Source organism: Halichoeres trimaculatus, unplaced genomic scaffold, assembly GCF_033239565.1.
Source record: "Halichoeres trimaculatus isolate MK-OKI-2021-1 unplaced genomic scaffold, fHalTri1.1 fHalTri1_scaffold_19, whole genome shotgun sequence".
Taxonomy (NCBI): domain Eukaryota; kingdom Metazoa; phylum Chordata; class Actinopteri; order Labriformes; family Labridae; genus Halichoeres; species Halichoeres trimaculatus.
In genome coordinates this window covers 17013645-17026684 of record NW_027437197.1, presented here as the reverse complement: position 1 = coordinate 17026684, position 13040 = coordinate 17013645, and the positions used below count along the sequence as shown (strand labels likewise).

Genomic DNA, 13040 nt, shown 5'->3' with positions numbered 1-13040 from the left:
TATATCTAAACCCCTTTTGGCCGATACCGATATCGCAAGTTTGTTTTTTTCATTGTAAAAAAAGCTAAGTCTATCCTTTACTGGAATTTATATGTTACTCTTATTGTGATGGTCTTATTTGTTTAAGAAACACACATAAAACAAGACAAAAAACATTTGATTTAACCATAAATAAAAAACGTATTATTTTTTCAAACTCAAGACATTCAGTATTGAAATACAGAAAAATAATCTTATTTTTCAGATGGAAAATAATAACAATCCTAACTGAATAGCACCTTATCGGCTGTGCCTATCGGCAGAAATTTTCATACCTGCCAATACCGATAAACGTGTTTTTAAGCTTTTATCAGCCGATACCGTTATTGTGCCGATAATATTGTGCATCCCTAATAGTTTGTGCCGTATTATACCAAAGCTACTGTTTACAATCCAACAACAAAGTTCCTCCTTATTTAACCTCATTATATTCGATTGTCTTTACTTTTCAATGTGTTTAAAAAGTTCACACCTATTATATATCTTGAATACATGAGACACCTTTCATTTGAATGTTTCTGCTGGTTTACTGTCTGATATAAAGCAGTGCTCATTTTACTGCTATAGCTGGCCGGCAGTGTTTATTCTGCAGCGTGTTTATTTATCTCCAAAGTTCACTCTTTGTTTTGCCACCTCTCTTCTTGTCTCTGTGCTCCTGGAACGTTAATTTCCCCTCAGGGATAAATAAAGTCTTATCTCTTCTCATCTTATCTTTTGATCTTCGGAAATAAAAAAAAAAAAAAAAAAAAAAAGAAAGAAAGAAAGAAAAAAGATGAAAGGTAAAGATAAAATTTGACCTGCCTGTGTCCTAACATAAGAGAGAGATTTCCAAGCTGTTTGTTGGTTGTCTCTTTCCCGTGAACAGAAACTTCACACTCCTGCAGCTTCTGCTCAGTCAATAAAAGATTAATGTGTAAATCACAGCTACAGCACGCACACGTGTTCTCCTTTTATCCACTAGGTGGCTCTATTGCACCATGTTGCCTTAGAAATGAGCTTGTGCTATAAATGAGCCCAGACTTCTCTGATATCAGTTTGCTGAAATGGGTCAAATTCAGACTGAAGCTGTTTAAATCAATATTAGGCTCCTCCTTGTAAATGTTACAGTGTCTCACTCAACTCTGGGAACTGAAAGTTACACAAATTTAATTTTAGATTGAACTTCAGGAAACTTAGAAATAGGAAATGTAACACGCTTTTAGTCATACCTAGGTGTTGCGCTTTAAAGCTGCTGATACAATCATCACGTGACCATTGCAGACTGCATCATGAGCTCACTTTACACTTTTTAAGGTAAGCTATACTTTTTATTCCTCTTTTTTTTAAGTATCTGTAATTTCTGTAATTCTCATATAAAATTGCACTTTTTCAATATTTACATTTTAGGTGCTGTGAGTACTGTTGTTATTTCTTATGTGTTATGTATTATGTGTTTGTAATGAGTGTGTTATGCAGGAAACATTTCAGACTTCCTCTTATTGTATGCACAGGAAACACTGTCACTTCTGTCTGGCGAATAAAAGCTGACTGTGAGTTCGTATGGTCACATCTGCTCTCGCGTGTGAACACTGTTATTTCTGAAGCAGGTTCAGGATGAGGGGCTCCGTGCAGTCCCTGTGGAGGACCAATTTACTCTTTTGTCTCGGACTGTTCCTGCACTGTGGTAAGTGGTACGCTGAATTGCTGCAGATGGATTGGATTCAGGAGGACAGTCATGCTAAGTAATGCAAGTGAAGGTATTCATTTTATGAGAAAAAAAGAGTGGCTGTGCCTTTTTGTCAAAACGGCAGGTAATTTCAAAGAAAGGAGAACATAAGTGATGCTGAATGCATTTTAAGGTTGAAAAAGATCTATTGTGAGTCTGTGTTACAGATTAATCTAAAAATAAAAATGGAAAGGGCTTGTTTATAAGCTCTTGTAATCTTAATTGATTCTTCACTTACAGAATTATCTTCCTCTTTGACAGTTTAATACAGGCAGGGAACAAAATTACCAGCAAATCATTTTTCATGAAATCGTAAAGGCAGCATAATTGCCTCTTTTCTTCTGAACAAAATCGATATTTTCCCCTTTACAGTCTCTTTCCTTTATTTAGAGACACTTTACCTCATCTTTACTTTTAACGAGTTTAACTTTGTACTCTGAAGTCTTAATCCTCTCTCTTTTTGACAACCAATTTGAAGAATACAAAGCTTTGCTTTAGAGCAGTGGTTCCCAACCTGGGGTCTGCGCACCCCTTGTGGGGCGCCAGAGAGCTCAGGAGGTGCGCAGGACTTTGACTGATCTGAGGCTATGAGCCTGTCAAAATTGTGTTTGCACATGTTGAATAGAAAAAAAGTAATAATATAACTAATGAGATAAACAAAAGTCTCTGTAAACCCATTCAGGAAAACATTTTTGTCCACAATTCAAAAATGGTGGTTTTCAGTGAGCACGCCTCTGCAATCTCTGAAACTTTGTGACCATGGTAGGGTAAGGACAGGCTCATCTGTAGTCGTTTCACTCGGAGATGTTTTTTCTGCGTTTTCTTGTGTAGGTTTCAGCTTATTTTTCCCCGTCTCGGTTTATGCTACATGAAGTGTGTTCTTCTATGTGTGTGCGTGCTTCGGAGCTGAACTTGTGCGCTACAGAGCGCAGAAGAAGGACAGTTGAGAACGTGCGACGATGTAGAGACAGAGTGACACACAAATAGGGGAGGAGGGCCCCTGGGAAAAAAGGTTGGGAACCACTGCTATAGAGCACCAAAGTTACAGAAACATATCTTTGACCTCAAAGTTCAACATGTTCATTAAACCAAAGCTGGCTCTGCTGTTCTAGTTATGTTGAAATGCTGATTTAGAATTTCAACATATTGTTCTCACACTTTGTCACACTTCTTCTTTTTCTTCGTTCATACGTTTTTTGGCTGGCTGCTCTTTTTTCCCCACACATCCCAGACCTTTTACATGCACTCACATGCTGATACTACCACCAGTACTTCAGTAACTTAGTCAGCAATAACTTATCCTTTTAATTACTTTGCTTGCTCCACAAATCCCCCCCACACACACACACACACACACACACACACACACACACACACACAAGTACTTTTACGTGTACTCATATAATAATAGTTTTACTTCTTTATTTCTTCTGCTTCTTCTTTTTTCCATTTCACATTTTAAGTTTTGTTTCACTACTTCTTCAGCTTCAGCATTTCAATGTATTGCTTATTGTAAGGAAAATGCAGTTTCTTTGGTTAAAATTTGACATTCTGTGCTCAGGAGAGGCCAGAGTGAATACTGAAGCACCGACTGGGCCTCTGTACCGTGTGGTGGGTACCCCGCTTATCCTCCCCTGTGCGGCGAGTGGATTCAGCGGTAGCACAGATAAACACTTTGAGTACCGCTTTAAGAAACCCGGGAGTACAAGAGTCGCGAACATCATAAGCTCTGAAGATCAATGGTTTGCCTATTCCGTGTATCAGAGCCGTGTGACAAAGAATGAGATCACTCTGACACGTAAGTCTCCACAGTCAGTCCTGTTTAACATAATGAGCCTGGAGAAAAGCGATGAAGGAGAGTATGAGTGTAGCGTCATCAACCCGTACAGTACTTTTGATGGAGCCTACAGCGCCACAACATCAGTGAAAGGTAATCAATCACCATTTAACTTCAGATCTTTTTCAGAATAACTGCAAAGCTTTTGGTTTTCATGCATCTTTTCTATTTCTGGTGTCTTCTGCAGTGATTGACAACTCCCTGAGTGTTTCAACGCCTGCCTCCACCTCTCTGAGCTATTATGAGGGTGATGCTTTCACTTGGACGTGCCAAGCCTCCAAGAACACCGTCCAGCACACCCACTTGTCTCTCACCTGGTTTCTCCATAGGGAAGGGGAGAATAGCCCTGAGACAATCATTTCCCTGGACAAATATTTCACCCTGAGCCCTGGTCCCGACTTTGAGGGGCGTTACCAAGCTGGACTCATAAGTTTGAATAAAATAGGAGAGGCTACATACGAGCTGAAAATGTCTCAGCTGCAGCTGTCAGACAGAGGAAGTGTCTTCTGCCGTGCTCAGGAGTGGATCCAGGATCCTGACCACTCCTGGTACTCCATCACACAGAAGGACTCAGAGGCAACTGCCCTGCAGGTCAAAGCGAGAGGTTAGAGCACATTTCATGCATGTTTTGATGTGGACACAGCATTACACGTTCTTTTCTGCCTATCCTTTGTGGCTTCGTCGCAGGATGTGACTGTGGTTTCACTGTGCTATTTTTTTCAGAGGTGGTGCCAGACACATCTTCTCTGGTCGTGGGAGTCTCTGCACAGTCTACATCTCTGCAGGTCGGGCAGAAGCTGTCAGTCTCCTGCAGCGTGAACACACAGAACTCAGAGTTCTTTTCTGTGGCCTGGTTGAAGGGAGGAGACGAGGTGGCCCGTATCGGCCCGACAGGGGTTCTGTCAGTGGGGTACAAGTACAACGTACGGAAAGAAGAGCTCAGGGTGGCCCGTGTTAGCGACAAAGACTTCCATCTCATACTACAGCCTGTCAGTATAGAGGACCAAGGAGAGTATTCATGCAGAGCATGGCCTCAGAAAAGAGGCCAAGATGGTGTTTTTGTGCAGGGAACCGCTCAGGACTCGGCTCCTGAGAGTATCAGCATCTTGGCCACTGGTCAGTCAGTAAAATAAACCACCAAATTCCACTCTTCTGTGTCTATTATTACACTCATACCATCTGTCTGTGTCTTATGTCTTCACAGAGAGCAGGCTCTGGCTGGAAATGCAGAATGAAACAGTTGTGACTGAAAATGGCGTGCTAAAGCTGACATGTATAGTGCACGGCTACAAGGGACAGCTTTCTGTCCAGTGGCAACGTGTATCGACAGGCGCATCATCCACCATGGTCATCAGTCTGAGTCAGGAGGGCGTCGTGGTAAGAGGAGCAGAATTTGAAAGCCGTAAGATCAAAGCAACACGTCCAGCAAGAGACACCTTCACACTCGAGCTGGAGGAAGTCACACCTTCTGATTCGGGCGTCTATCAGTGTGCTGTGTCTGAGTGGGAAAATGAACAGAAGAAGAACAGTCAGTCACACTCCACCAATGTACAAGTGGCCGGTAAGAAATGCGTCTATCTGTCTGAACATGCACTCAACAAGATGTTGGGCAGTCTGTGAGCATGTGTTCATGAACGCTTCAAAAAGTTCAAGACACTGTGAGGAGTTTTTATCCCCGTCACTGACAGCTGAAGATTTAGATGCATGACTTGTGGTATTGCTACAGAAACTTGCTGCAAGTAGACAGGAAGTGTCTTTATGGTTTACACAGAAATGAGTCAAGTTCAGCTGTGAAGACAAAAGGGTTGAATTTTTGTAACAGGAATGTCCTTTCCTGTTCACATCAGCAAAGAGATGAGACACTAGCTCCTCACTGTGGCTTTAAGCCCAGAGTACAGTATTTTGTTTTCTGCTACCATTGTTATTGGGCTCAACCAACCAGAAACAAGTATTGAGCTTTGACTCATTACACCAAATTGAGTAGTGATGCACATTAAACGTGGCATTTTTAAAAGAAGGAAATGATTTTGAGATTTCATGTTTGATACTGCAAGTGTGAGAAAAACTAAAACAAGAGGAAGTACTTTAAAAAACACTTCTTATCTTTTTTTTTACTTCTTTCTTTGATCATCAACTTTTTCTCTTGTAGAGTCGCCTGTCTATGCGAACCTTCAAAGTCGTGAAAGCTATGTGACCGTGGGACAAAATGTGGAACTTTTGTGCCGGGTGAGTAACGCTCAGGGACCAGTAACGGTGACGTGGAGCCTTCAGCGTGATACTACAGATAGCATCCTGACGGTGTACGCAGATGGTGTCATCAGCTGGTCTGGAGACCAGGACCGATACCAGCTCAGAGTACAGAAGACCACAAAGGAGTACATTTACTATCTTCTCATCAACGGCGCAACTCAGCGGCAAAAAGGGAAATACCAGTGTAGTGTTTCCTACAGCACAAACAAGAGGTATTCATCGATTTGGCTGGCTGTGCAGGTGGAAGATCCAGGTACTGCTCACATTTAGAGGTGAATTTGTCTTCCTGATACTGAAACAGTGACTAACTTCTTCTGCACTTTCTTCTTCCTCCTAGTGAGCAAACTCCGTCTGACCTCACCCCCAGCTGTGACAAAACACATCAACGATGACATAGAATTACATTGCTCAGTCATCTCTGAAACCTCTGAATCGTCTCGCTACGCAGTCGCCTGGGAGCTTCAACAAGGCGCTCAGACGAAGGTTATCATGAGATCTGATCAGGAGGCCAAAGTTACGTTTGGACCTGGTATAGAACAGCAGAGATTCAGTGTGAGGCGCACTTCAGGCCCGAGGTTTGAGTTGAGTATTCGGCAGGCGTGGATCACAGACAGCGGCCTGTACTCCTGCACCGTGGAGGAGTGGCTGCAAGATTCTCATGGTGAATGGAATTCACACTCACCGGTTTCCAAGACAACAAACGTGTCAGTGATTGATCCAGGTAAGGTTGTCCATTTCAGGAAAGTCCTGTAAATAACCCTTATTTTGATGCTACAAACCTGGTTGTAAGTCTTAAGTGATGCATGGGAAACATGCATACATACTTCTGAAACATGTTACAAGTAATCCTTCATGTTACCGACATCTTATGATGTTTGTGTGTTTGTCAGCAGACAGATACTTGGTTTGTGCCTCTAAGCCACATGATAACTGAACTTAGCAAGCTAACCACTTCTCCACTGGAGCTGTCACGTTTTCCTCTCATGGTATTGATATATTTTTGGATTTCCTGTGTCTCTGCTTTTTTAATGGTTACCTTGTTAAACTGTTCTTTTTCACAGAGCCAAAGCTATCTGTTTTGAAGAAGGATGGGGAGCTGAATGTGAGCAGATCTGAAAACTTCACCCTCCCCTGTAATATCACCAAACAGTCAACACGGAAATCTGAGTTCCAGGTCACGTGGTTTTGGTGGAACAAGACAGAAAATGTCCAACACCCTGTTTTCACAGCTTACCGCAACTCCACCCTAGAAGACAGGTTCAAAAAAGGGGATCAGGTACGGTTTGGCCGCCCTTTACCAAACCAGTTCAGCCTCACAGTGTTGAATCCAAGTCGAGAGGATACTGGCATGTATTTCTGTGAGGTACAGGAGTGGATTCAATCTCTGTCTCATGGCTGGAGAAAGATTGCAACAGAGAAATCTGGGGATTTGACTGTTTACGTTCATGATGATGGTAAGAATATAATGAGGTTTCTGCAGAAATTATTTCTGGAACATATCCTAAAACTTAACGATAATGGGTCGTCTTCTTTGCAGGAAATCGAGGGGCCCTCTCTGATCCAGGAAACGGTCCATGGATCTGGATAGGGATTCTTGTAGCTTGCAACATATGCACCCTTTTGGTTTTACTCCTGCTTGTGCTGAAGATCTGCAGGGGAGAAGTCCCTGGAGGAAAAAAGTCCGGCCAGTCTCTGTGGACAGAGCAACATCCCCTGGACAGCAAACCCAGTGCAGAGTTCTGAGCTTCACAGAGCAGAGGAGGAGAGGAGATAATGAGAAAATGCATTCATTGGCCTTTTTATTTGCAGAGCATTATATGAGAGGATGTTTTATAATTCAAATAGTTCCACTGTAAATATTTTTTATTCATTTTTTGCTCCGAGTCCAATCAGTCTTGTTTAAATTAGTCTGTTGATAACATTCCCTCAAAAAAAGTTTTAATGTTTTAACTTTCAGAGCAGCTAAGGGAATAATCTAGCCGTTATGAATTAATGAAATTCATTAAAGCCTAAAAATTAAACACGCACTTTTCATTTTACAGCTAGACTCCTTTGCATAACCACTGCCTTCCCGCTGCCTGCGATGGACAGTCGAGCCTGGTGGCAGATCAACTTTGTACTTGAATGCACCTTTAAAGCAATGCACACTGAGTGACATATTATTTTCAGTGTAGGAACAGAGCCGGAAGCTTGTGTTTGATGGGTGAAGTCAAAGCCTCACATTGCAGGGAGCCGCTGAGCACAACATGCGGTGAAACTTGAAACTTCTTGCGAGGACCATAGAGATGACTCTAACCAGGAAGTGCTCTGTGGGTTCTGCTCAAGCACTGCATGACTGTATGGTCTGTAAACTGCTGACTTTTCAATGTGACTCACAAAGAGGTTAATGTAGAGCTTACTTAATGTGTATGCACACAAACTCTTTGTGGGCTCTAAGATGTTTGATTTGATGTGATGTTACAGAATTAACTTCCGTCCTAACGAGTGTTTGTGTTTGTTCAGTCCCAGGCTTTTTTCGGCTTTGTCTGTACTCCAGCACATTTGATTTGAAATTAAACAACAACATAATCATACCAATGTCTCTATCATCTTCTGTTAATGGTGGGTGGCACTCAGTTTGGTCAGTTGGGCGCATCGCTGTCACCTACTGTGAAGAGTGTGAAGAGTTAGAACCACAGTACTATATGCTAACATTTAACACTCTGCTCCAAAACTTGGATTAAAGATCTCTTTTTCAATAGTATTCTGCAGCAGCAGCACAGTCAAAGTTTCTGACAGCGAACAGCAGCACATATAAACCACAGAGAGTATAATTTACGGTGTAGTCTGCGTGACGTCATCCAGATGTTCCCAACACAGAGTTATGAAGCCTTTCAGAAATGCTGACTCAAGAGGAAAACTTTGAGCCCCTGCTCTTTATGATACAGATACAAACCATGCATCGGCTTTTTTTCAACCATAAGGTGGCGCTACAGAAGTGCTTTTGTTAACACTGTGACTTCTGCTTTCTTAAACCAAAAATCAGGAAGCGTACTACAAAACAGATCAAACAGAACATTCACAATCACTATGCAGGACATACTACAGGTTACCATGTTTTGTGTGGTCTTATGTTCTTCCTTACTTGTCTTGCTAAAAGTTTTAAGGATCTTGTTTGTACTGAATGTGTTTGTGCAGATTCAGTCTATATTTGATATGACACTAAAACATTCCTGCTGCTTTTGCGTTTGCTACAGCACACCGGCTTTTGAATTAAATAATGGATGATGAGACTCAATTATTTTCTATAATTTTTAGAGAGGACGCCACAACCTTAGGAAGCTCATCTTCATTGTACAGTGTAGATCAGTGCAGCACACTGGATATTTTTACTGATAAAGAAATACCCTAAATGAAACCCCACCCAAGATTCTGCTTCCACAATATGTATGAACATAATCCTATGTAAGATTCTGAATCTCTGTCATAATGCAGTTGCGACTTTTTAACAGATGTTCCCCCTCAACGAAGCTGGATGCTGAGGAGCAATCAAATCAAACCTGAAGAGAAGAGGAGTGTAGTGCCTCCCTCCCTCTTTCTTTCTGCCTGCATCAGCCCTATCAATGTTTAACACCCCATCTGTGTGAGAGACAAGAATAGAAACCATTTCTTACTGTCACTTTTGAGGAAATATGCCCGAATACCGGAGATCCTCTCCAGTACAGTTAGAGGCTCTTGTCTGATATTATGTACAAGATAAGGTAAAAACTGATACAAGGTTTTCACAAAGATGTCAAAAACTACAAATACACTCAGCAACTTTAAGAAAGGCTGTACTTTTTTAGCCCCAGGGGGAGATGATGTAGCACTGTCTTTTGTCTTGAATTATACCAGCCCTTCACAGTCTGGTGGACCGGCTCCCTCTCACAGCCTCCCTCTTAACTTTACTGTAGTTCCACTCCCTTGTGTTTCCATGGCAATGCCTGTCAGAGCAAACAAAGAAACATTGAATTTAGGAGGCAAATCAATGCTTGTGTCAAATCAGTGCAGCAAGGACTAAATGTAACCAGGAGAAGCCGTGCTTCTCGTCATGCTTTGTGCTTTTATAAAGTGTGAACATCAGCCTGTTAAACAGCATATCATCAGCTCTTGTTTTGACACTGGATACAGAGCATGAGGCGTGAAGTGGGATACATGAGACCTCATCTGTAATCCTCTAGTTTCCAAATCTACAGCTATACACGGCCTTTTGATACTCAGTTTGATTTGATGTTGCTGTTTAAGTTGGCCTGGTTTTCTCTTCATTCATATCTGATCTTGCATCAGCTTGATGCCATGAAGGGCTACATTTACAGGAAGCAGGCCATCGTGGTTTTGTAATATGCTGCACTGCAGGAACATAAACACTGAATGAGATCAAACCTATAAACACTCATATTGAAAATTTCATTCAATTTAGTTTGGCATGAAGCTGCAAAGGTTTGAGTCCTTCAAAGGTGCAACTTTTTGGGGACTTAAAAAAAAGAAAAAGAAAAAAAGTCTTCCTGCACAGTTTCCTCGTATGGTGGTAATACCAAGAAGCAACCCCCTGGTCTGAAAGTATAGTTCTTTACTTCTGAGAATGGTTGCAGAAACGCAGGTGCACACCAATGCAGAGGTGTGTCATGCGTAAAAGATGCAGCTCTTAGAGCCAATGCTTTGTAGTGAAGCAGAAGAGCTGATGCTCACTGAGTGAGAGTTGGGCAGCTCTTCTGAAATAAAAACACAGGGTGGGTACTTACTGAGACAAGAAACAAACAAGCTCATCAAAGCTTGGGCATCTGATTTTTTGGATGGCAACCTAAACTTAGGACATTTTTCCTGTTTGTATTCCAAGTGTGGTTCTGGTTGTGTTCTATTGGTTTGCCTGCAGTGTTTTTTTTTTAAAGAAAAGTTTGATTAGAATATTAAACAATTGGAAGAACACCTGCTTTTGTACCTTAACATTTGCACAAAATAAGGCTTCTCATAAAATCACTAAATTCAAAAGAGTTAATCAATACACATATCATTCATATTTCCAAGGTCAGGCTAAAAAATGAGGCAACATATAAACTGATTTAGAAACTGTTTGGGAGCTGAGAGAAGCATCTCTTCTTTGGGAGCCGTGCCAAAAGAACCGGCTCCCTGAAAAAGAGCTGAACCTCCCATCATCACAACAATGCTAAAAAAAGCTTAAAAGCTCACTGCAAAAGCAAACAAAATCTTAACACGCCTGTATGAAAAATGAAAGTATCTCATTTCTCTATCTGCACATCCTGAATGTGTTTTTATAACTTGTTAATTGGGAAATTATTCAGTGCACGAGTTTTGCCTGTGTGGTGCATGGCTGACTTGAAAAGGCCCAGCCTCTTTGTCTAATTAGAACTTGAATCAACAGCCTCTGACAACAATAGGCTTCAAAACTCTACATCAGAAATGAATGGATGATGTCACAGAGACTATGTCCGTATATAACACAATCTATGGATAATACCCTTAACATCCCATGTTGCCACCAAACAATTAAACTTGATCCTCTAACTTTTCCTCTTGTGCATCAAAGAGTTAGAACGTTTGAAGTTGCTAATGATCATGAAAGTGATTGCCACCTATGTCGACTTGGTAATCTTTCTATCTCCTAGAATAGCAGCATGTTGAAGTTTTCAGAAGCTAATTTGAGAGAGATTTGGCACAGTGAGGGGAAATGTAACGTGTCAACAAGTCATTGTGGTCAGCTTTGCACCCCGTGAGATTATCCAAAGCACAGAAACTTTGTTGCTCTGTTGGTGCATAAAAGCTCTTTCGTGATAACACCATTTATTTTCTCTCTTACAAAAACATAAACAAACTAAAAAAAAAAACATATCAACCAGAGCAGGACTGGTAGTTCCCCCTGAACAGAAAGATAAAGTGCCTGAGCAGAGGTGGGAGCAACATGAGGGGAGACAGACACTCAAACCACATTCTGCAAGAGTTGCGTCGCTCTCCTGAAATCTGCAAGTCTTCTCTGAAACACTTTCTGCCCCCTCCACCTCAGCTCGCTGAATCCCTCTGCTTATAACCTCAGCTCCCCTCTGCTCCCACACGACCCTGTCTCGCCTTTGATGCTCCCATTTCTCACAAGAAGAAAACCCAGGCCTGACAGACATGCCTTCTCTTCATGCTGAAACCTCCAACTACATGGCTTTGCTTTCTCTGTCTCTCCTCATCAGTCTTATCATCTATCAACACTAGAGGGTGCTAGTGCCAGTCTTAAGGTCAAAGACAAATAGCAGTCAACAGGTTTACACAGAGAAGGGTGAGTCAGAGTTCTCCAGTTGTCAAGGCGCCTGACCTGAGAATGAAAGACTTTGAAGGAGCAGATTTCTCTCTCTGCGCTCACTTGTTGAAGTAAGCTCTTTTAGCATAGGAGGGAGAATAGCAACAAAGATAAGCTTTTACAGGTGTAGAGGATGGAAGTCAGCGTGATGTCTCGGAGGATGCAAAGGCGACACCTCAGACTACAAAACCTACAAAAATAGCAGCATTGGAGTAACACCAAAGCTAACAGAGAATGACTGACAAGTAGGGTCTCTAAACGCAAACACAGAGCGAGAATTACCTCATTTATCCAGCTCCACCCCGACGCACAGATAAATAGACGTACAAACTGAGTACAACTCTCTAAACTGTTAAGAGCTGTCTGCCTTTTCTTCTCCGGGCCTGATTGTTATCCCCAGAGACAGCGCTGGCTGCTCGGAGAAGAGCTGGAGAGTCCAAAATAAAAACAGCTTAAATGGTGCAATATGAAGTAATAGCCTGTTCTGCTCCTGTCAGGGGAGCTCTCAACAAACTCCCAGCTTCCATCCTCCTTTTTTTCCCTCTCTATCTGCTGTACTCTCTCACTCTGGAACTGTAAAGATGAAGCTGCTTTATGCATCTGCCGCTGTATGATAATTTAACTAGCGATATCTGTATATGCGCACGTCTTTCATGTTTGCGTGCTCCCCTCTCGAAGCCTGCACGAGCTGTCAGTGCCGCCTTTAATCACACTTGCAGTTTGCTGTGCATCTCCCCTGACGGGAGGCAGACAGAAAACAGGAAAGGGTTGTGACAAGTTCAGATTTCATAACAACAACTCCATGAAGCATGTATTGATCCGTGAATCAAATTGATATAAATCATGCTCCTCTTTGTTTTTATCCTTTTTACCTGCAGACTCATGAGTAA

General features: G+C 41.9%; 1 protein-coding gene across 2 annotated transcripts; it reads left to right on the top strand.

Annotated features, from left to right (window-relative positions):
* The first annotated feature begins 1230 nt into the window (after positions 1 to 1230).
* Positions 1231 to 8362, top strand: LOC141808023 (immunoglobulin superfamily member 3-like). Of its 2 annotated transcripts, XM_074694312.1 has the most exons (10): positions 1231 to 1332; positions 1530 to 1702; positions 3306 to 3674; positions 3769 to 4185; positions 4305 to 4697; positions 4786 to 5142; positions 5731 to 6084; positions 6169 to 6552; positions 6893 to 7285; positions 7369 to 8362. In XM_074694312.1, the coding sequence occupies exons 2-10, from the start codon at positions 1633 to 1635 to the stop codon at positions 7572 to 7574; spliced, it is 2943 nt and encodes a 980-aa protein (XP_074550413.1). In that variant the 5' UTR covers positions 1231 to 1332; positions 1530 to 1632; the 3' UTR covers positions 7575 to 8362. The 2 variants fall into 2 exon arrangements, with proteins under 2 accessions (XP_074550413.1, XP_074550415.1); XM_074694314.1 differs by lacking the exon at positions 1231 to 1332 and having other exon boundaries at positions 1471 to 1702.
* Positions 8363 to 13040: the final 4678 nt, after the last annotated feature.

Bases quoted from the DNA above. Each gene is read 5' to 3' on its own strand.
- LOC141808023 (XM_074694312.1), top strand. From the start codon at position 1,633: ATGAGGGGCTCCGTGCAGTCCCTGTGGAGGACCAATTTACTCTTTTGT. The intron at 6,553-6,892 runs GTAAGGTTGTCC...TCTTTTTCACAG, and splicing joins CGTGTCAGTGATTGATCCAG to AGCCAAAGCTATCTGTTTTG. The intron at 7,286-7,368 runs GTAAGAATATAA...TCTTCTTTGCAG, and splicing joins TGTTTACGTTCATGATGATG to GAAATCGAGGGGCCCTCTCT.